Below are 27072 nucleotides of genomic sequence, written 5' to 3' on the forward strand. Positions count from 1 at the left end.
AGATCTCACAGTCAGGCTCCACATTTCTGCCTCTGAGAAGTGTAGCCCGAGTGAGTGCTCATTGAGAGCAGTTGAACAGCTGCTGAGGGAGGAGCGTGGGGGGAGTTGGAGAAAGACTTTTTTTTTCTTTCTTCTACAATCTATTCAGATTGCTCGGGCCCCCTGGTGGCCGGGCCCGGTATAACAGGGCCAGTTGTACTGGCTTATCAGCGGCCCTGGGTGGAGGGCTTGGCACCTACTTGAGCCCAACGTACCTTACTTAGCATGTTGTTGTTGTTGTTTTATGCATGTAAGGCACTGATCCTTTGTTGGAAAAAAACTGCAACTTCCTCACTATCATACTGGAAAGGGTTTGCAAACAATGTTATTCAGTTCTATAGAGCAACATACCTGAGCAGAGGATGTCCAAGGAAATTTGACAACATTTGGAAAATTTGCTTGGACAGTGATCTTTCTGTAGCCTAATGACTATATAGACTTCACTGAGCTGGAATGGGAGATCTGCCTGGGCATGGATATTGGAGTATAGGGCTCTGTCGTTCCTGCATCCCTGCTGGGATTATTTGGGGACTGCCTGCTGTTTCAATGGCTGTATGTGGAAATGATTGCTGGACTCATGACACTATGAGAACTGTACACTTGCTAAGTTAATGTCTTTAATGTGATGTTGGTACATGCACCCCTACTGTTCTGGGGACCTTGCATCCAGGAGGATGAATTTTCTTAGGGGGTGGTGAACCTGGATGGGGGGGGGGGGGGGGGGGTGTTATGTTATGCTGTTTATGATTCCCGTACTGCGTGGTGAGGTGTGTTTTTTTTTATTTTTTTATTTTTTTATTTATATACTATACAAAACTAATAAAAAAAAAAATTGCAAAAAAAGAAATTTAATGAGGACCGTTTGTGGACTGCAGAATTTCATAAATTTTCAGTGAGGTTTAAGTCTGGGCTCTGACTAAGCCATGCAAGGACATTCACCTTTTTCTCCTTCAACCACTGTGTGGTAATTTTTGCTTTGTGCTTTAGGTCATTGTCATGTTGGAAGGTAAACCTTCTTGCCATTGACAACCTTCTTGCAGAGGGCAGCAGATTTTCCAATAATTTGATGGCATTTTGCCTCATCCATTTGTTCTTCTATCCTGACAAGTGTTCCAGTCCCTGCTGCAGAGAAACACCCCCATAACAGGATATTACCACCTCCATGTTTTACTGTAGGAATGGGGTTATATGGATGGTGAGCTGTATTGGATTTCCACCAGACATATTGTTTGGTGTTGTGGCCAAATAATTCAGTTTTAGTCTCATCTGACTATAACACATTTTTCCATGTGACCTCAGACTCTTCAAGGTGTGTTTTAGCAAAGCTCAGTCATGAATGCATGTGGCCCTTTCTTGAGGGGTTTCATTTTTCTTGCAACCCTCCCATGCAAGCCACATTTGTGGAGAATGTGTGATATCGTTGTCACATGAACACAGTGACCTTTTTTTGTCAGATTACTGCAACTGCTTCAGAGTTGCTGTAAGCCTCTTGGTAGTCTCTCTGACAAGTTTCCTCCTGGTTCTTTCATCCAGTTTGGAGCAACGTCCTGATCCAGGGAGGGTCTGGAGTGTACCAAATACCTTCCACTTTTTAATAATAGTCTTCACTGTGCTTCTAGTCATTGATATATCCTTTCAAAAAAAATGTATATCCATCTCATGACTTGTGCCTGTCCACACCTTTATCCCGGAGATTCCATTGACAGTGTCTTGCCACCCATAGTTGATTGTTTGCTTCGGTTGAATTACCAGAGACTGAAATGTGCGATTAATCGTCAAGAATCGTTATCGTGATTTTTTTTCCACGTTGCTATCTTGACAAAAGTTTTTCACCATTCTGGCTATGCAAAGAATTTTCTCTGCTCTTCTGAAGCCACAGTCGTCAAAAGAATGGAAGAAAAAAAACAGGCAGTCTGCCAAGAATCACAACATTCTTTAGCAGTGGAACTAAGTCTAAACATTGCAACAATTTGTCAAAGGAAAATACTTTGTGTGAGGAAGTGAGGAAAGTTAAACCTCTTAAACACTAAACCTTTTTCTGACATTTGTTGGTTTCAAGTTAAAATCTTTTTTTTTTTTGCTAGAAAATTACTTAGAACCCCCAAACATTATATATATTTTTTTAGTAGAGACCCTAGATAATAATATGGTGGTTGTTGCAATGTTTTATGTCACACTGTTTACAAGTTTACACGTCATTTTTAGGAGGGGGTGATCTTTTTTTCCAAATCATTATTTATTTATTTTTGACAAGTTGGTGTTGTATCTTTCACTTGGATGTTAAAAGTTGCGTAAATGCAGCTGGTTGAAACAAAAACTGTGTCTGTGATCATTTCAGGCCGCAACAAACAATGCAACAAAAAAATTTGATTACTTTAAAGATGGGGGGGGGGGTGATTTTTTCCTAAACCCACTGTATTTGGACCAACACATTAATCATTTCAATTCTTAATATTAAGTATCAATTAATTAATAAATCATATACAATGTACACAAATAAAAATACAAATTTCAAACAAATACAGAAGTCCACCACCAAAGATGAAAATGTCCAAAATAATTCAAATAGCCATTTTTGTGAAGGGGTTTCCATCACCACTCCAAATTATGCACTAAGCTCAGTTTGTTTTGTTTTGGTTTAATGAGACATCATTTGCTATCATTTTATTGGAGAAGCACCTTATATCTCCATGTATTCCCTTTGCACCTTGGAAGCCCCAGTCCACAGGCTTATAACCTGTCTTAAAAATAAGCTTATGTACAGTAAGTTTATATAAGCAGCATACTGTATGTTGCCTGCAATTGGATGCCTCATAACCATCTTTTCTTGTATTTTTCCTGTTTCTTTTGTAACCAAAGTATAAACTAACTGTGCAAATACGAATCTGTGATTTAATAGAGTGCTTTAGTTCTGCCCATGGGGGTACAGTAATAATCTCTTACTAATGTGCATTTCAATCAGTGTTATTTTAACAACCATCACAAAGGTGGCGGAAGGACCACATCATAATTATACTGTCACTCACCACCATAAAAGAACTTAAATTAGATCGCCCGAGGAACTGTGACATATAACTTCTTTTTAACAAGTGTCTGCTGAAATAACCTTGTCCAAAAGATAAAAAAATAGCAATGTCTTAACAAAAATTCCAAGCAAAGACGAACACATTTACTTCATATCTTTGTGAAACTGACAGATGCAAGTTGGATAAAAGCATCTACATTCTTACAATTAAATGTAGCTTACTTGTTAAATGATAACAAGCTTATTTAGTAATTCATCATCACCAATAAATTGAACTTGTCCTGTCCTAAAATAGGTGAATCTATGCAAAAACAAAAAAAAAAAATTACTTTACTCTCTGCTCTTTCTTCCTGTGGGTGCCCCTATACCAAGTTGTGTGCTATAGCGGGCAACGGAGCCCGTGTCTCCCCAAGCCAGGCTGCGTGTGTCTACAGACACACACAGCGCAACTCGGCCCCTGTTACCTCCTCACAGGCTCTGACTGACTGCAGTATTTAATTGTAATGATCATGGCAACATGACAAGCATTCACCCATGCAGGGGTATAACATATCACACATCAAACATGATGAAAAGTAGGGATGAGCCCGATGTCCGAGTTGAACGTATTTGAACAGCGAACAATTTGGGGTGTTTGCAGCAAATTTGAAAGCCGTGGAACACCCTTTAAAAGTCTATGGAAGAAATCAGAAGTGCTCATTTCAAAGGCTTATATGCATGGTATTGTCATAAAAAGTGTTTGGGGACCTGGGTCCTGCCCCAGGGGACATGTATCAATGTAAATTTTTTTTTTTTTAAATGGCCGACCGGGCCATAGCTGAAAGACGGCTACAGTGCGGTCGGTTTATTCTGGGAGGGCATCCATGGATGTCCTCCATGGACGTCCTCCCAGAGTCTTGCTCCCGCGCACCACCTGGGGCGCGCACCTGGGAACATCTGTGACAGCTGATTGCGGCCGTTTACCACGTGATTGCTCCATCAAATTATGGAGCCCTCACTTGTAAACAAACTTGTAATCACCTCATGATGCCAGTTCCTCCCTCCCCTCTCTGTACCGATCGGTACAGTGAGAGGAGAGAGGGGGAGAGGGGGAGAGATTGCAGTAGCGCTCTGGGCTGGATGTGAAGTGCCCACAGTGCTGCTCAGTGCCAATAATCTGCAGTACTCTGCCCATACTGTGCAATAATCTGCCAATAACCTGCAACACTGTGCAATACTCTGCCAATACTCTGCAACACTGTAATACTCTGCAATAATCCGCCAATACTCTGCCAATACTCTGCCAATACTCTGCCAATAGTCGCCAATACTCGCCAATACTCTGCCAATACTCGCCAATACTCGCCAATACTCTGCAATACATTTTAAAAGAAAGAAATAATTTTTTTTTTTACCTAATTTTCAGTCTTTTTTGATTAATAGCGCAAAAAATAAAAAAACCCAGCAAGGATTAAATACCACCAAAAGAAATCTCTATTTGTGTGAAAAAAAGGACAAAAATGTAATTTGGGTACAGTGTTGCATGTCTGAGTAATTGTCATTCAAAGTGTGAGAGCACCGAAAGCTGAAAATTGGTCTGGTTAGGAAGGGGGTTTAAGTGCTCAGTGGTCAAGTGGTTAAAGTGAAACAATAAAAGTGAAATATTCCTTTAAATTTTGTACCTGGGGGGTGTCTATAGTATGCCTCTAAAGTGGCACATGTTTCCCGTGTTTACAACAGTCCCTACACAAAATGACATTTCTAAAGGAAAAAAAAGTTATTTAAAAGTACTCGCAGCTATAATGAATTGTCAGTCCCGGCAATACACATAAAAGTAATTGAAAAAAATGGCATGGAATTCCCCCCCAGACCCTTATCCGAGCACGCAACCTGGCAGGCCACAGGAAAAGAGGGAGGGATGAGAGAGCACCCACCCTCCTGAACTGTACCAGGCCACATGCCCTCAACAAAGCAAAGCATGTTGATGGGGACAAGGGCCTCATCCCCACAACCCTTGCCCGGTGGTTGTAGGGGTATGCGGATGGGGGGCTTATCGGAATCTGGAAGCCCCCTTTAACAAGTGGACCCCCAGATCCCTGCCTCCCCCCGTGTGAAATGGTAATGTGGTACAAATGTACCCCTACCATTTTGCAAAAAAGTCACAAGACACGGCTTGGGACAAGTCCTTTATTTAAAAATAAATAAATAAAAATGCCCCACAAAGTCCATTCATCTTCTTCTTCTCTCGCTCCGATGGTCCGAAAAAGAAAAAATGAAAAAATGACCGACCTGCCGTATGACGCATCTTCACAGGTGACAGTTCTTTTATAATGGTGACGTCCGCGGGTGACCCCGCTCCCCATTGATAGACCCCAGAGTTCCCTATGGCTTTCCTGGGGCGTCAAAGGGGGGCAGGGTCCCTCGGTGACGTAACGGGTGACCCAGCCCGACTCTGACGCTACAGGGAAGCCATAGGGAAGTCCCCATGTGTCAGAGGGGAACAGGGTCACTTGGGGACGTCACCGCGTGGCCTCGCCCTCAGTTATAAAATAACTTTCACCTGTGAAGACACATCATACGGCGGGAGCCTCCCATGGAGGCAGGTCGGTCGTGGCTTTTTTTTTTCCGGTCCATCGGAGCAAGAGAAGATGATGAATGGATTTCGTGGGACAAAGCACCCTCCCCAAGTTGAGGGCATGTGGCCTGGTACAGTTCAGGAGGGGGGGCACTCTCCTCCCCCCCTCTTCCTGCGGCCTGCCAGGTTGCGTGCTCGGATAAGGGTCTGGTATGGATTTTTGGGGGAACCCACATGCCATTTTTTTTTAATTTTGGAACGGGGTTCCCCCTAATATTCGTACCAGACCCAAAGGGCCTGGTAATGGACTGTGGGGGAATACCATGCTGATTTTTTTCAATGACTTTTATGTGTATTTCCGGGACCAACAAACCATTATAGCCGCGAGTACTTTTAAATTACTTTTTTACATTATTTCATTTTGTGCAGCGACTGTTATAAACATGGGAAACATGCGCCACTTTACAGGCATACTATAGACACCCCCAGGTACAAAATTTAAAGGAATATTTCACCTTTATTGTTTCACTTTAAGCATTATTAAAATCAATGCTCCTGAAAAAAACAGTTTTTAAAACTTTTTTTACATGTCCCCTGGGGCAGGACCCAGGTCCCCAAACACTTTTTATGACAAAAACTTGCATATAAGCCTTTAAAATTAGCACTTTTGATTATTCATGTTCCTGTCCCATAGACTTTAAGGGTGTTCGTGAGTTCGAACACATTTTTTGCCTGTTCGCATGTTCTGCTGCAAACCGAACTGGGTGGGTGTTCGGCTCATCCCTAATGAAAAGGCATGTGATGAGAGAATGTAAACAGATAACTTTTGTAGGTAATGAATAGGGATGAGCTTGATGTTCGGTTCGAACATCAGGTGTTCACCGTTCGCAGAACAGCGAACATTATGGGGCGTTCACGGCAAATTCCAGCACCGCGGAATGCCCCATAATGCACTTTGAGATCGTAGTGTATTGCTGTATGATGATTGGCCATAGCATGGACCTGACCTGCATGCTTGGCCAATCACAGCACCCTCTGCTAAGAGAGCCATAATTGGCCAAAGGCAGGGTGCCTTTGGTCAATCATGGTTCAGGGGGACTGAGTCCACGCCCCACACTATATAAGGCTGCTTACACGGCGGCTGTGTGTAGTGTTGGTGTGGACAGAGAGATAGCTTGAGTTAGATAAAGCAGGCAGGTTATTCAGTTAGTGGCAGTGTATTTGAGGTATATATATATATATATATATATATATATATATATATATATATATATATATATAAAACATTTGAGATATATTCACTGGGTTTTCTATCTGTGCAATATTTGTTCTTCACACTTTGCATGCCTGTTTCCTGCCGAGGATTTATTCTCTTAAAGAGGACATCTGCCCTTTTGATCTGCCATCTGGGAAGGAGGTCCTCTGTGTGGTGGTGGCAGGGGCGTTGCTAGGTCTGCAAAGGATCTGGGGCTAGAACCCATAGTAGCAGTGGAGGGGGGGCACGCCGGTGGTAAGCAATATTTCGCCAGGCAATGGCTGGTATTGGCCCTTAAATCATCCCGGCACCCTGGTTGATATGGTGTCAGGATGATTGAAGCGCATTGTTTCTATTGTTACATTGTAATATATAATGAAGTGGTTCAACTCAACATAATGCAGAATCAGCGGGAGTGCTGGGCGTGTCACTTGCCACATCTCCTGCCACCAGATGCAGTGTGTCACTTGCCCCCATTGCCTGTCACCAGATGCAGTGTGAATTCATCTCCAGCTGTTCAATAATTTGGAATACCATATATATCATAACGATTCTTTGTACTGTAATAGCGCAATTTTCTCTTTCTCATTATTATGGAGGTGTGATTGTACTGACCCTAATAGAGGATGTATTTGTGACAAAGCCAAGGCCACATGTTTTGCATTGAAATATAGGAGTTTTTATATTTAGAAAAAATTGGAAGATATAATTTGTGGAAAAAACTGAGGGCGGGAGGGGGGGGGGTTGCATTTACGCTATTATAATAATTATGAGTAATAGTAATTGTGATACTACGAGCAAGAGTATAAACCACAGAAACAGGGCCATGTTTGATGATGGCATTAGGTATACAATTAATACAGATTTTTTTTTTGTATGGAAACACTAATGTTTTAATTGATGCATAAAAAACGTTAGCGATTGATCTTCAAACAATTGCTGCTTTTCACCATTAAGAAACAAAAAAAAAGATTTATTAAAAAAAAAAAAAAAAAAAGTTTTAGCTGGAGCTCCATTTACATGTTAGAAGATTGTCATCTTGTCAAGGCAGAAAGATGATCAGGAACAGAGTGTTTCTGTCTACTGGAGTGGAACATATTGGTGTGTCTCCAATAAGATGTCACTATTTAACGCAGATCCAAATCTAGTACGTTAAATGAAAGAAAATAAATTTTGAATCCATTTTTGGAGGGTTTGTTTGGATACAATCACTTTTGATCATGTTTACAAACCTTTATGCAGTGCAAGAGTTATTTGGGTGACTTAAGCTAGGCTCACACCTGTGCATGCGGGGACCGTAGGTACAACAACCTCTTCCTTTGAATAGGCTAATGTACCCATGGGAAACGCGAGGAAAAAAATCTTCAACCCTTTTTCAAAATCACGCCACATGGAACCACGTGGTGCTGCAGAAAAAAAAGCAGCTGTTTTGCCGGTGCAAGGGGGTGCCATTAAGAATTAATGGCACCCCAGCGCATCTACTGAGAGCAGCACATTTTGCTTGCAGTTGAGGAATGCGCACAAATATGCATGTCACCACACATACTGTATGTGAGCCTAGGCTTAGGGCTCACACCAGAAAACTGTCCTAAACACTTGACTGTTAGTGTATGCTGTAAGACAAAGTATTACTGCACTGATCCCAATGCATCACACTGTTTATTTATTACAGAGATTTATAAACTCTGAAACTTGAATGAGATTTCATTACAGTACTATTCACCGCAGTGGTGTTGCAATGTAGTGGTTTGCGTCGTAACCCACTGTGCTAAAAAATGAAGTAATGCACGCAGTACTTTTACCAGCCCACACCACCGCAACACTGTGGTATTAACTGACACCATTGGAAACAAGGCATTTCGTTTTCTCTATACACTGGGGCTGTGCTGGCCGCTATTTCTGCAAACAAGACCCTATTGCATAAACATACTCTTAAACAATCCCCTCTAGATTGTTTTTTCAGGCAGGTGGCAAACTTGTAAAGGCAATTCAATAGATCAGTATTTGTATAAGAGGGGTTTATAATTCCTAATTGCACTGGCTATCAAAATAAGTGGGAATTTTTTTTTTTAGTAAGTAATAACTTTATCTATAGCTAAAATAGGACCTATCCAATCCTCTAATACTACATTCACATGGAATTTTGTGTGTGAATAATTTGCTATGTTCAAAGGCGGCAGAACACTGCCTATGGGTACAGCAACTACCTCTATTAACCCCTTCCCGCCGAGCGTACGCAGATCTGCGTACTCGGCTTCCGGGGGGTATACCGGGATGATGCCCGCACCTGCAGGCATCATCCCGGTACCGTTTTTTACAGCGGGCGATTGGCTTTCCAGCCATAACAACCGATGCGGCTAAAAGCCGCTCGGCTGTTATGCCGGAGGAGCGGGAGGGGACGTCCCCCCCTCCCGCCGCCTCTCGCCGCTGTTACCGGTGCTCCTGCTCGATCGGGAGCACCGATTCCCTGTCCGACGCCTCCGGCTGCTGCGGAGGAACTGGAACGAAGCCGTAATCGGCTTCGTTCCAGTCTCCTCATCGTAAACACGGAAGCGACGTCATGACGTCACTTCCCGTTTACTCGGCTGCCAATGGCGCCGGTTTTAAAAAAATATCCGGTATTCAGAATCGCCGTTTTCGGCGATCTGAATACATTGAAGTGTAAAGGAGGGGTGGGAGGTCTTTTAGACCCCCGATCCCTCCATAAAGAGTACCTGTCACCACCTATTACTGTCACAAGGGATGTTTACATTCCTTGTGACAGCAATAAAAGTGATCAAATTTTTATTTATTTTTTTAAAACAATTTAGTCGTTTTAAAATAAATAAAATAAATAAAAAAAAAAAAAAAAAATTTTCAAAGCGCCCGCCGTCCCCGCGAGCTCGCGAAGCAAAGAAAACGCATACGGAAGTCGCGCCCGCGTATGTAAACGGTGTTCAAATCACACATGTGAGGTATCGCCGCGATCGTCAGAGCGAGAGCAATAATTCTAGCACTAGACCTCCTCTGTAACGCTAACCTGGTAACCGTAAAAATTTTTTAAAGCGTCGCCTATTGAGATTTTTAGGTACCGTACTTTGTCGTCAATCTACAAGTGCGCGCAATTATAAAGTGTGACATGTTTGGTATCTATTTACTCGGCGTAACATTATCTTTCACATTACGCAAAAAAATTGGGCTAATTTTACTGTTTTGTTTTTTTTTTATTCATGAAAGTGTCCCTTTTCCCAAAAAGTTGCGTTTAAAACACCACTGCGCAAATACCGTGTGACATAAAATATTGCAACAATCGCCGTTTTATTCTCTAGAGCCTCTGCTAAAAAAATATATATAATGTTTGGGGGTTCCAAGTAATTTTCTAGCAAAAAATATGGATTTTAACTTGTAAACACCAAATTCCAAAAATAGGCTTAGTCATGAAAGGGTTAACTTCATCCAGGATCGGTACTGCTTATATTATAGATCTGGCTGCCACTAATACCTGCTAGACATGCACTGAAAAAAATATTTGTTAGTTTTTGCTTCATGCGTTTTGTTTTTTTTTGCTTTTTTCGGAAATTCGACAATCTAGAATTCAGAAATTCGAAAATTTGGATTTTAAAATTTCCGAATTTCAAAATTTTCTAATTTCGAGTTTCCGAATTTCGGAAAATTTGAAAATTCAGGAATTCGAAAATGTGCAAATTTGAAATTCGCAAATTTAGAATTTCCGAATTTCCAAATTTTCACATTTTGAATTTTCAAATTTCCGATTTAGAATTTACAAATTTTTTGAATTTTTGAATCTTCGAATTCCGAATTTCCACATTTTCAGAAATTCGTAAATCTGAAAAAAAGAGAGGAAATCAGTAAACTTCAAAATAATAACTAACTAATAATAACTATTATTTCCTTTCAAAATGTGGCTGTTTGTAAACGTAACGAATGCAAATTTATCTAAAGATGCGAATTATCTGAAATAACGAATGCCGCATCTAAACAAATGGGATTGAACAAATTAGTAATAAATAATAATAAAAAGGTTTTATCATTATTTATTTATTATTATTAGATTGTTATGTTCCATTCATTTAGATAGGGCATTCGTTGTTCCAGATAATTCATAACTTCGGATGAATTTGTACTCGTTACGTTCACTAACAGCAAAATTTGAAAGGAAATTCCACTACCTATAATTTAATATTGATTATTAGTTATTTCAGAATTTCGGGTTTTTGGATTTTTAGATTTTCATTCTTTTTAATTTTGTCAGATTTTTATTCTTATGTTTGGATTTTCAAATTGGCAAATTTTAGCATTTTTGAATTTATGAAATTTCAAATTCTTGAATTTCCTAATTTCGAATTTCCGAATTGAAATTTGCTAAATTTTCGAATTTCCAAATTTCGAATTTCTAAAATGTTGAATTTCCCAATTTCCGAAATTTCGAACTTCCGAAATTTGAAAATTCGGAATTTGAAATTCAGAAATTTGGAAATTAAAAATTTCAGAAATTGAAAAATTAAGATATTTCGGAATGAACAAATTTGTTAAAATTCATTAAAAAACGGATTTTAAACTAAATGAATTGCACATGTCTAATACCTGCAGCTATTCGCTAACACAACAGTGTTTACAACCACCAGCAAGAATCTACTGATGACATCTTCCAAATGGCCGGCTTCTGTCGGACCGGCTGCCATACACGCGGGCCGAAGGTCGGCCGGTATTTTTGCTTCATAATTCAGACAATCAACACTACTATTAATAATTACAACAGGTGTTTCAGATAACAGATCCTAAAAAGATAAAGCTGTTGTTGCAAAGAAACTAAAGAAAGGGAAAAAAATGCAAAAGTTTTCGAACATTCAGGAGTCTCCTTAATTTATATAAATATTAAACAATATTTGTGATTGTTCCTCATGGGCAACTCCAATTTGGTGCACATTTTCTTTTCTCCTCTTTCAGTACATTCACTCCAAATTGCTGTGGGTACTTGCAAATTGGGGTTGAGAACCCTACTATGTCCTACAGATAACCAATCTCGGATAAAATGCGCACTGCTTATCATAACATGTTTGCAGCAATTTCGCAGTAGTTGAAATACGATTCTCATTCATTCTCTTTTCTGGCACTACAGTGTATGAATTTGGAGCAGGATGTGTCTGTGGCCAAGACGAACAGTAGTGCCACCCTTAAAGATGCCAATGCAAAGCTTGCTGAAGTACAGGAAGCCCTACAGAAAGCCAAACAAGATGTTGCCCGGCAAGTGAAGGAGCACCAGAACCTGATGAATGTCAAACTGGCTCTGGATATTGAGATTGCCACCTATGATAAATTGCTGGAGGGAGAAGAGATCAGGTAAGATCTTAGGATATGTATCTTCTAAAATCATCCTTAGGACCTTCACCTGAAAATGAAAGTAATCAGCATCCTCTCCTCCCCCATAGCCTGTTCCTGTTACATAATTATTTTTTTTAGTGGTACTTGCTTCCACTTCCTTAACCCTTGCCTAGCCAAGGATAACATCCACTTGTAGGTGATTTATTTATTTATGTATTTAAGTTTTCTTTGCCATAGCTGGGTAAATATCCTCTTCAGAGAAGTATCTTCCCAAGTCCAGTACTGGATCCATAATAAAATAATGAATTGTCATTTTGAGTAGTATGATCTGAAGTAGAGCAAAATGTAGCAAGCTAGCATACATATAGCAAAACTCAAATATTTCCCATTTTATTTTTTTATTTTTTTCATTTTTGTAAAGAACTGTTATTTTACTCAAGAGAAGGTGCTAGAAAAGTTTTATCTTTTTGGTATTGCAATGGTCAGATATCTCCACCAGATTTTCAGGCTCTGCCCACAATATAGATTCCACCTTTTGGCACCCTGTCAACACCAAACAATTTAATGCAAATCAAAACCCAAGAAATTCCCAGTTCAACTTACCAACCAGACTGCAACCAATCAAAATATCCTATTGAAAGCCCTCGGGGCTTTCACACTGGAGACACAGCAGCGGCTCTTTCAGAGCACTTTGTAGGCACTATTTTTAGCACTGTAGCGCTTGCAAAGTGCCCCAGTGTGAAAGGGTTCTAAAGGTACAGGGGTGCACTGGACACCCAGCATTCTAAACAATTCAAAAAGCTCAAGAAAAGAGCTTCTCTTTAAAATCAATGAATGTTTTCACACTGGGGTGGTGCACTTTCCTTGTGGTCAAAAAAATCCTGCTTGCAGAATCTTTGAAGCATGCTTGGGGTGCTAAAAAAAAACCAAAAAAAAAAACACACACACCATAAACAGTGAATGGGAAGCAGCTCAAAAGAGGCTCAAAAACACTACCACTAAGCATTTTTGATGCATGTCCTTTTAAAAAGTGCAGCAAAAGTGCTCCATTAACGCATAGGCATTTTTGAAGCACGCCAGTGTGAAAGTGCCCCTATTCTAACCTACGTAAATTCATATTCAAATTCAGGGGCCTGCATTACATATTTTGCATTTTTCCAGGGCTATTTTAGTCAATGAGGAAACCCATCACACTGGGTGAGGTGTGGGGGCTGAAAGCCAAGGTGCCTTAGATAAAGATGGGATTTCCAAAATAAAGCACCCAGGGTCTTGAAGCTTCCAAGAGGCTCTGGAAATTTGTAAGTGTAATGCCGCGTACACACAGTAGGATTTTCAGATGGGAAATGTTGGATGTGAGCTTGCTGACGTAAAGTCCGTGTGTATGCTCCATCGAACATTTACTGTCGGACTTTCCACCAACAAATGTAGGCTAGCAGGTTCTCAAATTTTCCGCCAACAAAACTTGTCTGTCGCACAAAAGTTCTAGGCATGCTCGGAATCAAGCAGAAGGAGCCGCACTGGCTATTGAACTTCCTTTTTCTCAGCTTGTCGTATGTCTTGTACATCACCGTGTTCCTACGTTCGTAATTGTTGCCCAACATTTGTGAGACCGTTTGTATGCAAGACAAGTTTGAGCCAACAACCTTCGAACTAAAATCCATGGTTTTGTTGGCGGAAAGTACGATTGTGTGTACGGGCATTCGTTTAATTAGACTGGAAGTGCTCTTTGAATTAGGGTGTAAAGTAAATTATATTGTATGGGCTCTTCAACTTTCTGCCATTTATTGCCATGAACTAAACTGTAAATTGCAGTTTAAAACACAGTTGCACTGGCCACAGATGGATAGATTTATTTTATTCAGACAACTGGCTGAACAAAAAAAAAAACAGATTCCTCCATCCACACGAACGAGGTGGATAGAGGCTTAATCTCACCAGGACATTCTTTTCTGACAGCGATTCCTGCTGCTGTCAGAATACACTGATCAGTGGTTGTAGCCAACTGGCTGGAGCCAGAGTTCGCTAAACTAGTCAAAGTTCTATCTGTCTGTGGCTAGCGTTCAAGAAAAATGAAAGTCTACGTGACTATAAGTGGATTCTTCGATTTAACCACTTAAGGACTGGAAGGATTTGCCCCCTTAATGACCAGGCCATTTTTTGCGATACGGCACTGCGTCACTTTAACTGACAATTGCGTGGTTGTGCAACGCTGTACCCAAACAAAATGTATGTCCTTTTTTTCCCACATATAGAGCTTTTTTTTGGTGTTATCACCTCTGCGATTTTTATTCTTTGTGCTATAAACAAAAAAAAAGTAACAATTTTGAAAAAGAACACAACATTTTTTAACAAATCTCTTTTTTTTTATTTCATTTTATCACAAAAAATATATATAATTACAATTAACCAAATATCGTCATTCATTAAAACAAACATTTCTATCTTATTTTTTGTATCAACAAAGGGATCTCAATTTTGTCTATTAACTTTCTTTGTTAGCTTTCCTGTTCCCCTTACCTTCTTCATATTCATTCTCACCGCATTCATAGGAAGAAAAAAAAAGATAAAATTATATATATTTATCCGACCTTCCTCTCCCTCTCCCCCCCCTCTCCTCCCGTACCCCCTATAATCCCTATGAGCCAGTTGTTCCCCTTCTATTTATAAATATTCTATCATACTTCTTGAGGACCGAAATTCTTCCCATTTCTGCCATATTTCTGGTATTTGATTTTTTATGTATCCTTCTTCTCTTATCTGCTTTTCCATTTATTGCATTTTGTTCATTCTTCGTTCTTCCCATTTTTTCATTCCTCAATTCAACAATATTTTTTACATTTTTCTATAATAAATATCCCTAATTTAAAAAATAAAAAAATAAAAAAAGTCTTCATCAGTTTAGGCCAATATGTATTCTTCTACATATTTTTGGCAAAATGAATCGCAATAAGCATATATTAATTGGTTTGTGCTAAGTTATAGCGTCTACAAAATAGGTGATAGATTTATGGAATTTTTATTATTTATTTATTTTTTACTAGTAATGGCAGCAAACTGTGATTTTTAGCAGGGCTGCGACATTGCGCCGGACAGATTTGGACACTTTTGACACTTTTTTGGGGACCAGTGACATTTATACAGCGATCAGAGCTAAAAATAGCCACTGATTATTGTATAATTGTCACTGACAGGGAAGGGGTTAACACTAGGGGGCGATCAAGGGGTTAAGTGTTCCCTAAGGAGGTGTTTCTAACTGTGGGGACTGGGCTGGCTGGAGGAGGAGAGAGATAGCTGTTCCTGATCACTAGGAACAGCATATCTCTCTCTACTGCCCTGTCAGAACGGGGATCTGTTTGTTTACATACACACGTGTGGGAATGGCGACCAGTCACACAGCTGAAGTGCGCAGACCCAGAAGGAAGATGGATGTGGCCTCCCGTGGGGACGAGGAAGGCTTCATTTGCAGGTAAGTTTCACATAATGTGCTGGTATGCAATGCATCAGTGGTGGCCCCTCTGGCTTTAATCACGTGCTTAAAAAAAACCCTATTCAATGCGTCCGGCCCCCTAATCTACATGCGGGACACCGGATGCATGGATTCCAATGGGGTTCCCAGAGGCTCTAATAGGCTTCCAAAAAGGGTGGGCTCAGGGGGCAGAGCACTGCCCCCCCCAGTTGTGTGACAATAGTGAATTAATATTCGTTATTGTCTTCCTGATTCTCCTCCCATCCAATCAGGAAGTGGGTCACCTGGTTGACCTAGAGGAGAAGTGATCCTGTTGGCTGCTGATGAGGGAGGGGATGCAGAAGAAGCCACCGTGAAGCACCAGGAGGAGGAGACGCCGCCTGGAGGAAGTGCTGCCCGCGACCTAGATGCGGTTAATGCGAGGCTGGTGACACAGCCTGGGGGAGGGGGGTGGCAGCCAGGGAATTGATCGCCGCCCCCCCAAAAAATATACCACCAGCCGCCACTCCGATGCATACTAGCACATTATGCCTTTACTTTGCAGGTAACCAATACACAGAGAAAAAAACAAATAACCAAGTACCTCTAGTCACCACATACAACCCAGCACTAGAAGGGATCAAAAAGATAATCAAAGATTTACAACCCATTATAACAGAGGATGAAACTCTAAAAGGAATATTCCAACAACCCCCATTATTGGCTTTCAGACAACCACCCACCCTCAGACACAAACTAATCAGCAGGAAACTTCACTGATTATGAAGTCACAAATAATGGAAGAAAACCCTGCAATAAAAAATGCTGCCAACTATGCAAACAGATCAATCTATCCAAAAGTGTCCCACCCACAAATGGGACCTTCAATATCATGGGATCTTACAACTGTACCTCCAGTAATATTGTGTACCTCATACAATGCAAAAGGTGAAGCAAAGGATCTTATGTTGGTGAAACAGGACAGAAGTTGCAAGCGAGGATGAATTTGCACAGACACACCATCAAGGAACATAAAGAAGACGGTGTATGCACATAAATGGGACATCACTTCTCACAACCGGACCACACTATAGAAGACCTCAATGTTTTAGTTCTTAAAGGGAATTTCAGAACTATCCAGGAAAGGAAAACATTTGAGCTAAGAATGATTATTCTTTTTGACACAAAAAATAATGGCCTGAATTTAGATATAACGGAAAATTTATATCAAATACTTACCGTAATTTTCCTTTCCTGATGGACTCCATGGCAGCCTACGTGTGGGTTTAGTCCCGCCTCCATTACCCTATAGGACGATACTTCCATAAATCTTTGCTCCCTGCCAGAGGCCGTGTTCGGTAACTATCCTACTCCAGCCATTTGGGAGGGAACTCCTGCTGCCATGGAGTCCATCAGGAAAGGAAAATTACGGTAAGTATTTGACATACATTTTCAGTTTTCCTGACAGACTCCATGGCAGCCTACGTGTGGGAAATAACTCGCCAAGACACACCCGGGTGGGCAAAAATGCTGCTTAACAAAGATTTATTTGACACCTTCAACCGACAAGACTTTAACTCCAAAGTCAACTGAGGATAGAGCCGCCGGCTCAACACAATAATGAGACATAAAGGTGTGAATCGAAGACCACGAGGCTGCCCTGCAAATCACGTCAGGAGCCACGTGGCGAGAGGCCGCCCACGAGGTAGAAAGACTTCTGGTCGAATGCACCGTCACCGCCTGAGGAGGAGCCAAGCCCCTTACTCTGTATGCCCACTGGATCGCTTGAACTATCCATGCCGCAATTGACCTGACTGATGCTCTAGTGCCCTTGTTCTTCCCACAGAACAGAACGAACAGGAAGTCCGACTGCCGGAATGGAGCTGTAGCTTCCAAATAGAGCTTTAATGAGTGCCCAACATCAAGAGGATGAATTTCCGAGGAATCCGAGGATCTGAATAAGGGTAGAGAGATTTCTTGATTTTCATGAAAAACCGAAATGACCTTAGGGTTTGACCCCAACATTGGAACTAGGACCACTCTGTCCGGAAAAAAAGTTAGAAAAGGCTCCTTGACTCCTAGAGCTTGAATCTCTGATACTCGTTTCGCTGAGGTGACCGCCACCAGGAATGCAGTTTTAAAGGTGAGTTCTCTGATGGAAAGAGCCTTACTGAGAAGAGAAAAGAAGTCCAGAACTAGAGGCAGATCCCATTTAGGGAATCAGTTTTTTTTTCTGGGGTCTCAATCTTACTGCGCCTTTGAAGAACTGCTGGATAAGGGCATGCTTAGCCCACTGAACCCCTGTAAATGCAGAAATAGCCGAGACTTGAACCCGAAGGGAGCTAACTGACAAGGGTAAGTCCAAGCCTGATTGCAGGAAACCCAAAACGTCTTGAACTGTGGGTGAAACGTAGGAACTGGTTTTGGAGGACACATAAGATACAAATTTGGCCCAGATCCGTTCATACACCTTATTAGTACTTCTTCTCCTTGCACTTAAGAGAGTGGAAATGGCTTCCTTAGGGCACCCTAGTGGAGAATCGACCCCTGGGAGAGCAGGCCCCGTCTGGGTGGAAGAGGAACTGGGTCCCGAAAGCTGAGGAGGGATAGGAGAGGAAACCAAGGCCTGTTGGGCCAATGCGGAATTATTGCCAACACCTCCACCTCTTCCCATCTGAGTCTCCTCAGGAACTGAAAGATAATTGGAATTGGAGGGAAGGCATATGCCTTGTGGAACCACCACTGCTCTGTTAGGGCATCTATCCCGTAGGCCTGCGGATCCTTGAACCTTGAATAGAACCTCGTTAGCTTCCTGTTGAAACGGGAGGCAAAGAGATCCACTTCTGGAGACATCCCCATGGATAGAACCCACTGAAACACATCTTCGTGAAGGGTCCACTCGTTGTTGTCCAAGTGGACTCGTGATAAAAAGTCCGCACGGACATTGAGAATTCCAGGCACATAGGCTGCTGTTAGGTTTGCCAGATTCCTCTGGGCCCAACGCATTATTGGATCCACTTCCCTCAGCAGAGACCGACTTCTGGTGCCCCCTTGCTTCCTTACGTATGCGACCGCCGTCGTATTGTCCAGCCTGAGGACTACGGATGCACCCACTATCAGATGCGGAAATGCCAACAGCGCTAGGAAGGCTGCTCGTAGTTCTAACACATTTGATACTATTTCCCGAGAGGAAAAGTCCCAAATGCCCTGAGCCACTTCCGATAGACAATGTGCCCCCCAGCCCTTGCTGCTGGCATCTGACGTCACTGAGATCCATTTGATTGGAAGAAGAGAGTGGCAATTCAATAGGTTCTCCCGACGAAGCCACCAGAGGAGGGAACCTCTCATGGTCTGAGTAATCTCGATGGACTGGACCTTTTCTCCCGACCATTGGCGAAGAAAACCCACTTGAAAGGGGCGCATCCTCCACTGTGCCCACTTCACCATCGGTATAGTGGACACCATGGTGCCTATGATCTTTAGGCAATGAAGAGCACTGAGACGAGATGAAGAGAGAGCCAGGTGGATCCTGTCCCGTACTACTGCAATCTTCTCCTCGGGCAGAGAGATGGTACCTTTTGCCGTATTGAACAGGGCGCCGAGAAACACAAGGGACTGTGTAGGAACTAACTGGCTTTTCTCTAAATTCAGGAGCCACCCGAATTCCTTGAGGGTTGCGATGACTTGATCCCTGTGTTTCAAGAGACAATCCTTGTCCTGAGCAAGAAGAAGCAAATCGTCCAGATAATGATGAATCCGGATTTTCCTGACTCTCCATAATGCTACGACTGCTAGAAGTACCTTCGAGAATGTGCGAGGGGAAGTTGACAGACTGAAAGGAAGGCAGGTAAACTGTAAATGAAGCTGGCCAATGGAGAAACGAAGAAACTGTTGGAACTCTGTGGCCACTGGGACGTGAAAATAGGCGTCTTTGAGATCTATCGAGACAAGCCAGTCCCCTGGCTGCACTGATTGATGAATCGTGGACAGCGTTTCCATTTTGAATTTCTCCTTTCTTATGAAGCGATTTAGACGCGTCAAATCTATTCCCATGCCGCGTTGGTTGTCTGGAACAGGAATAGCGGCGCTTGATCCAACAAAGAATTTATGTAGGATAGAAGAATTTGTCTTTTTTCTTCTGACTCTGGAATGGATGTGGGAACGCACCTGAGTTCGGGGACACTGCTGAACGACCAAGTGTGCCCGGAGGAAACCGTCTTGACGGTCCAAAAGTCCTGGATCAAGGCCGCCCAGACGTGCCGAAAGTGGAACAAATGAGCTCCTACCCGGTCCGCCTGGACGGGCTCGATCTCAAAAGGACTTAGTAGGCTCCTTTTCCCCCATCGAACTGCCCTTTGCAGATTTTTTGAGAGATGTCTGTCTGGACCTCCAAGATCTGGAAAATTCCCGTCCAGGCCTGTAAGTGCGTGCCTCCCTGGCACGATCTTGACCCTGCTTTCTTGGGAACGATCTCCTTTGATTCTGCAGGCGCCTATCCTGGGGGGGAAACCCCGACTTACCCCCAGTGGCTCGAGTTATAGCACTATCCAGCTTATTGCCGAAAAAGGAAGAACCATCAAAATGAATATGGCACCAAACTTGCTTAGAAGCGGGATCGGCTAGCCAAGGACGGAGCCACAGGGCACGTTTGGCAGTTACAGACGAGAGCATAACTCGAGCCACCAGTCGGATAATATCGATCGAGGCCTCTCCTAAGAAAGCTGAAGCCAGTCTTAGTTCTTGAATGGGAGAACTCTTGGCCAGATCTTCAGAAACATTCCTGAGTGTATCATCAACACTATCAGACCAAACTTCCATCGCTCTAGACAGAGCCGCTAAGGCTAGGGCCGGCTTACAGGCCATGCCAGCCGTAAGATAGATCCTCTTCAGGTCAGAATCAATTCTCCTATCCAGAGCGTCCTTAAAAGAGACTGTGTCCTCGAGAGGAAGGATCACATGTCTGACCAATCTCATTACCGCTGCATCCACTAGAGGGGAAGACTCCAAATTTTTAACTTCTTCCTCCTTAAAAGGGTAAAGTCTCTGAATCTTAGATAGAAGAGAATTCTTTTTCTCTACCTTACTCCACTCATCCGAGATCACTTCTCTCAACTCTGAGAGGAAAGGGAAGCTAATATGCTCCTTCTTTAATTGCTTAAAATACTTTCTTTGTTTTGCCGGTGCCACTACCGGCTCTTCCCAGTTCAATGTTTCCTTGATGGCTTTGACCAAGGGAGGGAGCAGAGCAAAGTCAAAACCCGAACCAGACTCTTCTTCCTCAGATTCACTATCTGAGGGGACAGCGGTCGGATGGCTAGGCAACGAGGAATCCCATGTGTCCTGGGCCTGAGCATCCCTCCCCGGAGACCTCCCAGAATCACTACAAGTTGTTTTCTGTTTTTAAATCTGCCGCCATAATAACATCACGAATTTCGTCATGACAATGCTAGTGCGCATGCGCGAAGCCCGCAACGCGCATGTGCGAACCAAGCCTCGTCCTCGCGCCGGTCCCGCGCATGCACAGAACGACCGAGCGGCGAACGAGGAAGTAACTGGGCGGCTGTAACGCAAGGAAACCAGCCGCCCAGCAAGCCAGATACAGCGCACAGCGCTGAAGGGGGAAAGAAAAAACACTGCAAAAAAAGGAAGAAATACACAGAAAAGACACAGAAAGGCTGCCATGGAACAAACAAACAGCTCACCACTCCTGTAGACGGACACCAGCCGAGGTAGGTTCCCACACACATGCCGGACTTCTGGGAGGAGGGGGGGCAAAAGTCACCTGCTAGTAGCTAGGCTCACGACTAATCACGCGGCTTCACCTGTCAGTGACCAGGCATATACCTCTTCAGCGCCTCTTCCATATGCCCCTTTTCCATACTCCGCTAGTAGCTAGAGCTTATTGGAAATATGCGACTCCAAGTCGCTCGGCCGGTCCGTATCGCAGAAAAAAAATGCGAGTCTTCAGGGTAAAAAGACACATGCTAGGTCCTATGGAGGAGGACAAAAAAAGAACACGGCCTCTGGCAGGGAGCAAAGATTTATGGGAGTATCGTCCTATAGGGTAATGGAGGCGGGACTAAACCCACACGTAGGCTGCCATGGAGTCTGTCAGGAAAGGTTTCCTTACCCATTATACTAAAGTTTTACAACCCCCTCTGTGACTATCACCCCTCCCCCCCCCCCCCATTCCATAGCTCTCCCTCTGTCTTATCTCACTAACTCTGCTTTTATCTTTATTGCCATTGATTTGTATGTGTTTTTTTCTTTCTGTCAGAGATGTGTTTGTTTGTTTTTTGTTGTTGTTGTTGTTTTTACATTCTGCATAACAATGAGTAAATCAGTGCTGCTTGGACCTTGAAGAAGGGGACATACCCCGAAAGCTTGACCTGAAAAATTGTATGTTAGTGCAAATAAAAAAAAAAGTATCACGGACAGTACCCAATTTTCTCTGTCACAATTACACTAATACGGCTACAATCACATCAGGTAACCATAAAAAGAGGCAGTGTTTACTTCCACTTTAAAGCCTTCAAGATATGTTTTTTTTTGTTTTGTTTTGTTTTCAATCGGTAAAGTCTCCCCTTTATTTTGTTTTTCAGGCTGCAGTCTCCTACGGTTGTAAATGTCCATTATGAAACAACTGGTAGGTTTCTTTACTAACTAAATGAACATTGCTATATATATATTAGAAGTTGTGACATGTTTAACCTGTCAGGGCATAGACAGGGAATCTGGTCACATGACCAAATGTTGGGGAACACAAGGCAGCATTACTGTGATGCAAATCGGCATCTTCCCTATCTATCATGAATTAAAGAATTTTTTTTTTTTAATTGCAATTTTTTTATTGATGAAGAGACATATTGTGCCTCTTTGGCATTAAAAGCTTCTAAATGTCCTGCTTGCTAGCATATTTAGAAGGTACATTGAGCTAAACATGCATAGGAGTTACATTATTCCAGGCCAGCCAATCTAGGTGACTGAAGATGGTGAACCCGGACGAATACCAGGCAAAGATGTCAGCACTGGGAAGGGAGCTTGCGGATGTCATATCTCTGGAGGGGAGGTGAGTATGGCAGATCTACAATAACTCTTGTCAGCATTACTTCACTTTTGCTCTGCATAATTGTGAGGATCATTATGCAAGGCAGCAAAGTTTGCTTTTATCAAACAATTAAAATACCGTGCAAAAGAATACTTTTTATACTTATCTGGCCCTCAGAAATGCGTGTTTGGAAAATCTGCCTGCAAAAATTTGCATCTGACACACTTCAGAATATGTTGGATACCTCAATACCCACCTCATGCTTTGGTTCAATTGGTTGGCTCTATGCCACTTCTGTGTCCTTTAGTGACGTACGGGTTAGCGGATGGAATACAGCGTGCCAAAGGGTATTTAGATCACCTGGAAATGTGTCAAATGCATAGGGATGAGCAGGGCATATGTGCAGGAACTCCCCTTTTGGCAGTTACCCATTGTTTTTGCCCCTACCTACCTCTGAGCTCCAGTCCTTGGTTCCACCCCCTACCCACCTCCCAGCACTGCCCCTTTTAGAGAATACAGAATCAAGTAACATTTGTGGTACTAAGTAATTTGTATGGAATTTGCTATTGATAACAATAAAAGCAGTAAAATAGACCCCCCCACAGCCAACAACAATAGACCCACCAGCAACAATAGATCCCATCCGCAACAATGGACCACCTACAACAAAATACCCCCCAGCAACAATAGACAGTCTAGCAGCCAGCTATAATAGACTGCTCCCTTAACAGTAGATCCGTCCAAGCGACAACTAACCCCTCAGCAACATAAGACCCACCCCAGCAACAATAGATCCCCCACCAGCAACAATAGACCTCCCCAGCAGCAATCAACCCTTCTGCAGAAATAGATACCCTCTAACAACAATAATTCCATCAGCAGCCAGCATCAATAGACAGTGTAGCACAACCCAGCTCTCCTTGCCATTACATACATTCAGTGGTGGAGGTGCTAGAACTGCATTCCCCCGCGTTCCCGCTCAAAAAAAGCCCTGGGGATGGGTAAATATAATTATTAGGATATTTTCTAGTTTTATTTAAAATGCTGACATAGTCCCTTTAAAGCCACTAAAAGTGTGTCTTTAAGCCCTCATTCACACCAATGCAATTTGACAGTTCAAAATCGCATGACAAGTCACTATTTTTGGCAATGGAACTGTTCAAATCATTGCCACAGAGACTTTGAAAAAGGTTCCTCCATTATTTTTCTGCGATTTAATTGCACTGACTTCTGTTAAATGAAGTCATAAGTTGTAATAAAATCACCAATCCAAATTGCACTGATCTGCAGCTTTAAAATCGTTCTGAAGTAGCGTAATTTCACTGGTGCGGACCAGGGCTTAACAGAGAAGTATGGGTTTGGGGTTATATGTACCTAGGTGGATGCAGCATCGGCCCGATACTGCATCTGTCCCCCGGTGCCTCTACACTTAGAGCCGAGCGATCAAACATCGCCGATGGATCGGTTCTCACAGCTCCCGAGCAGAGAGCTGCTGACTGTCAATCAGCAGCTCTCCGCTCTGCTCCTCCATGCTCACTGGAGCACTGAGCTGTGGAGGGGCAGGGAGTTCGCTGAGAGGTTGAGACAGGTGTCAGTCCGTTTCCTGTGATGTTAGCAGAGAACAGACTTCAGACCGATCTCTGCTGAAAACGGGTCACAGGAGTGCAAAACAAATTGCACTCCTGAAGCCCAGCCAAACGAGCTTAGGTTGGACTTCTCCTTTAATCAAAACTGTGCTTTGCTCATGCAGATAACAGTAATGCTGCGTACACACGATCAGATTATCCAGCGGACTTGACACGCGACATTCACTTCCTTCGTTAGTCCCGTCTACCTAGAGCCATGTTCAAAATGACCGGACTTTACTCCGTGTGTGGGCAAGTCTGTTCATTTCAAAAGTCTGGCGGGTTGTCCGCCGGATAGTCTGATTGTGTGAAAGGGGCCTTATGCCACGTACACACGAAGGGTCCAATCAGGTTCACCTGTCAGTTTTTTCAGGCAGACCTAAAAGGACCCTTCATTCACTCCTATAGACCGATGGGTGTAAACAGACTCAATAAGTGTATATGCTGGTAGGGAGAGAAATTAAAGCAAACTTTTTACCTTGCCCGGCAAGTTTTCTTTTAATTGTTGCTTTGCTCTGCAAGTTTGCTTTAAAAACTTTTTGGAAGACATTCAGTTTAAATTCATCTTGCGCTTACTGATAGTTTCAGTACATGGATGGGGAGCAAAGTGGCTGTATGTGGCCTGAAACACACTAAGCGGACTGTTTATAAAAAATGTTAAATTGCTGTACGAATGTCACTGCATTTGAACAACCTTCACAAATAATCCCAGTAATCCCTGTGTCTAATACATTTCCCATGATTTTCAGCTCCACCTAATGACCATAATGCAATATTTTCCTGGAACACCTCAATCAGGAAAATACCATGTAATGGCCACTAGATGGAGCTGGCGATCAAAGGAAATTAGACACATTACAAGGTTTATTCGGGACGGCTGTGCAAATGCTGTGGCATCTGTAGAGCTATTTTTTTTTAAAAACAGACCCCATAGTTTTATGTCCCTGACCTAGAGAAAACAAATCACAAGCAGAAAGGAGAAGGGTAGCAAAATGTAGATTTTTTGTTATTTAAATATATGAATGCTTGAGTTTTTTCACAATAACATGAGGTTTTCTTTTCAACTTTGCAGAAGTGAGAAGGCCGTCCAGATCTCAGAGCAGTAGCAGTTCCTGGAGTATGCACAGCAGTAGATCAGATTACTAAATCATGCCTACTTTAGTGAATCTTCCTCTTTTTTTTTTTTTTTTCCAATATATCTCCAAATAGCTGCCATATTCAATGCAAGCATTTTGTTATGTTAGGGAAATATTTGAGAAGAAATGTATACAGAAAAACTTGAAATAAACACAGGAGTCTACCTAGATTCCATTACATCCCAGTATTGATTATGTATACCAGGACACCCAAGTCTGTAAATCCCTGTGATTGGTGGTAACCTAATGTCCTGGAACAACCTCATACATTGTCATTTTAGAACATCAGAATTGTAATAGCAATACAAAGAATAGATATTTTTGACAATACAAAATAAGCTTACCTGAAAAATCTGATTTCATGTTGTAAATATTGCTTGTCTGCTGGCAAACTCTTTCCACAACTTTCTGGATTCCCTGCATGATTTTCAGCTTCTGCTCCGCTCATTCCTTTTGGTTTACTTTTGATCTCTAAGGACTACATATCCCATGGTACTTTGCTGCCCGCAAGAAGACATGATGTGGTGTGTTTCCAGTACTGACTGTGCCTCCTGAACTTCCTCCTCTTCAGCTCCTTTGTAGTTCAGACAACAGTATCTGTGAAATGTGTGACACAGCAGTGCATATTCAGAGGGAATTATGAATGGGTGTCACCGCATTAAAGGAAGTAAATATTCATATTATTGGAGCAGGGTAGAAATAGTTGAAATTTAATATTAAAATGAATATATGTTTTTAAAGCTGAACTCCAACTTTCTTTTCACTAGTACTGAATGGGATGATCAGTCCCAGCATAGGTCATACCTCTGTACCATGTTGTTCTGATGTCTGCAGATCTCCTGATATTCTGGGTTTAGTTGTGGCTTTGTACCATGTGACACTCTGTATAGTCTGATGTAGACTGAATGCCTTCCATAGCCACTTCCTGCAACATCTGTAGCCTAAACCCCTCTATAGTCTTTGAGACTCTGCAAATAATGTAACTTCCTCCACAGCTCTGATGGTGGGTGGGATGGCATACTTCCTAATTAGCATTTACCCGGGCCTAGTCACTCCTACAGGAAGAGTCCAAACCCCCCAAGTCCCGCCTCACAGATCACAGCTTTATTCAAGAAGGAAAGGCCTTCATGCACAGCCTGTGCTGCTGCTGGACAGGACTGAATGGATTACAATTATGCCCCATACGCACGGTCGTCGGATAATCCGATTGTGTGTAGGCTCTATCGGACTTTTTCTGTCAGAATTTCCGACGGAAAATGTTTGAGAGCTGGATCTAAAATTTTCTGACAACAAAATCGGATCTGACTTTTTCCGATTGTGTGTAGAGAATTCCGACGCACAAAGTGCCGCGCATGCTCATAAAAAATTTTGAGATGAAAGCTATTGGCTACTAGCCTCTACATAGTCCCGTCGTACTTTCCGAACATCACCTCGTTCCGAACGATCGGATTTTTTGACAACTTTGTGCGACCGTGTGTATGCAAACTAGTTTCAGACAAAATCCGTCTGAAAAAATTCAACGGATTTTGTGGTCGGAATGTCCGATCGTGTGTACAGGGCATTCGAATTCAGTCCTGCCCACTTAAATATGCTGACCAGTGTGAAGAGGGGAAGTGCCACCCC

The 27072-nt window shown here is 42.4% G+C and overlaps 1 protein-coding gene across 2 annotated transcripts in view; it reads left to right on the top strand.

The window, feature by feature from the left end:
• Positions 1–26195, top strand: part of LOC143983843 (keratin, type II cytoskeletal 80-like) — a 79803-nt gene extending 53608 nt beyond the window's left edge. Inside the window, exons 7-9 of one of the 2 annotated variants that reach the window (XM_077483941.1) lie at positions 11993–12213; positions 22243–22286; positions 25386–26195. In XM_077483941.1, coding sequence (XP_077340067.1) covers positions 11993–12213; positions 22243–22286; positions 25386–25459 — 339 coding nt within the window. In that variant the 3' untranslated portion in view covers positions 25460–26195. Of the gene's footprint in view, positions 1–11992; positions 12214–22242; positions 22287–25377 lie in introns of both variants that reach the window. The other variant, XM_077483942.1, reaches the window with a different exon arrangement.
• Positions 26196–27072: the final 877 nt, after the last annotated feature.

Source organism: Lithobates pipiens, unplaced genomic scaffold (assembly GCF_037356315.1).
Source record: "Lithobates pipiens isolate NorthernLeopardFrog02 unplaced genomic scaffold, aLitPip1_a1.2 Scaffold_16, whole genome shotgun sequence".
Lineage (NCBI taxonomy): Eukaryota > Metazoa > Chordata > Amphibia > Anura > Ranidae > Lithobates > Lithobates pipiens.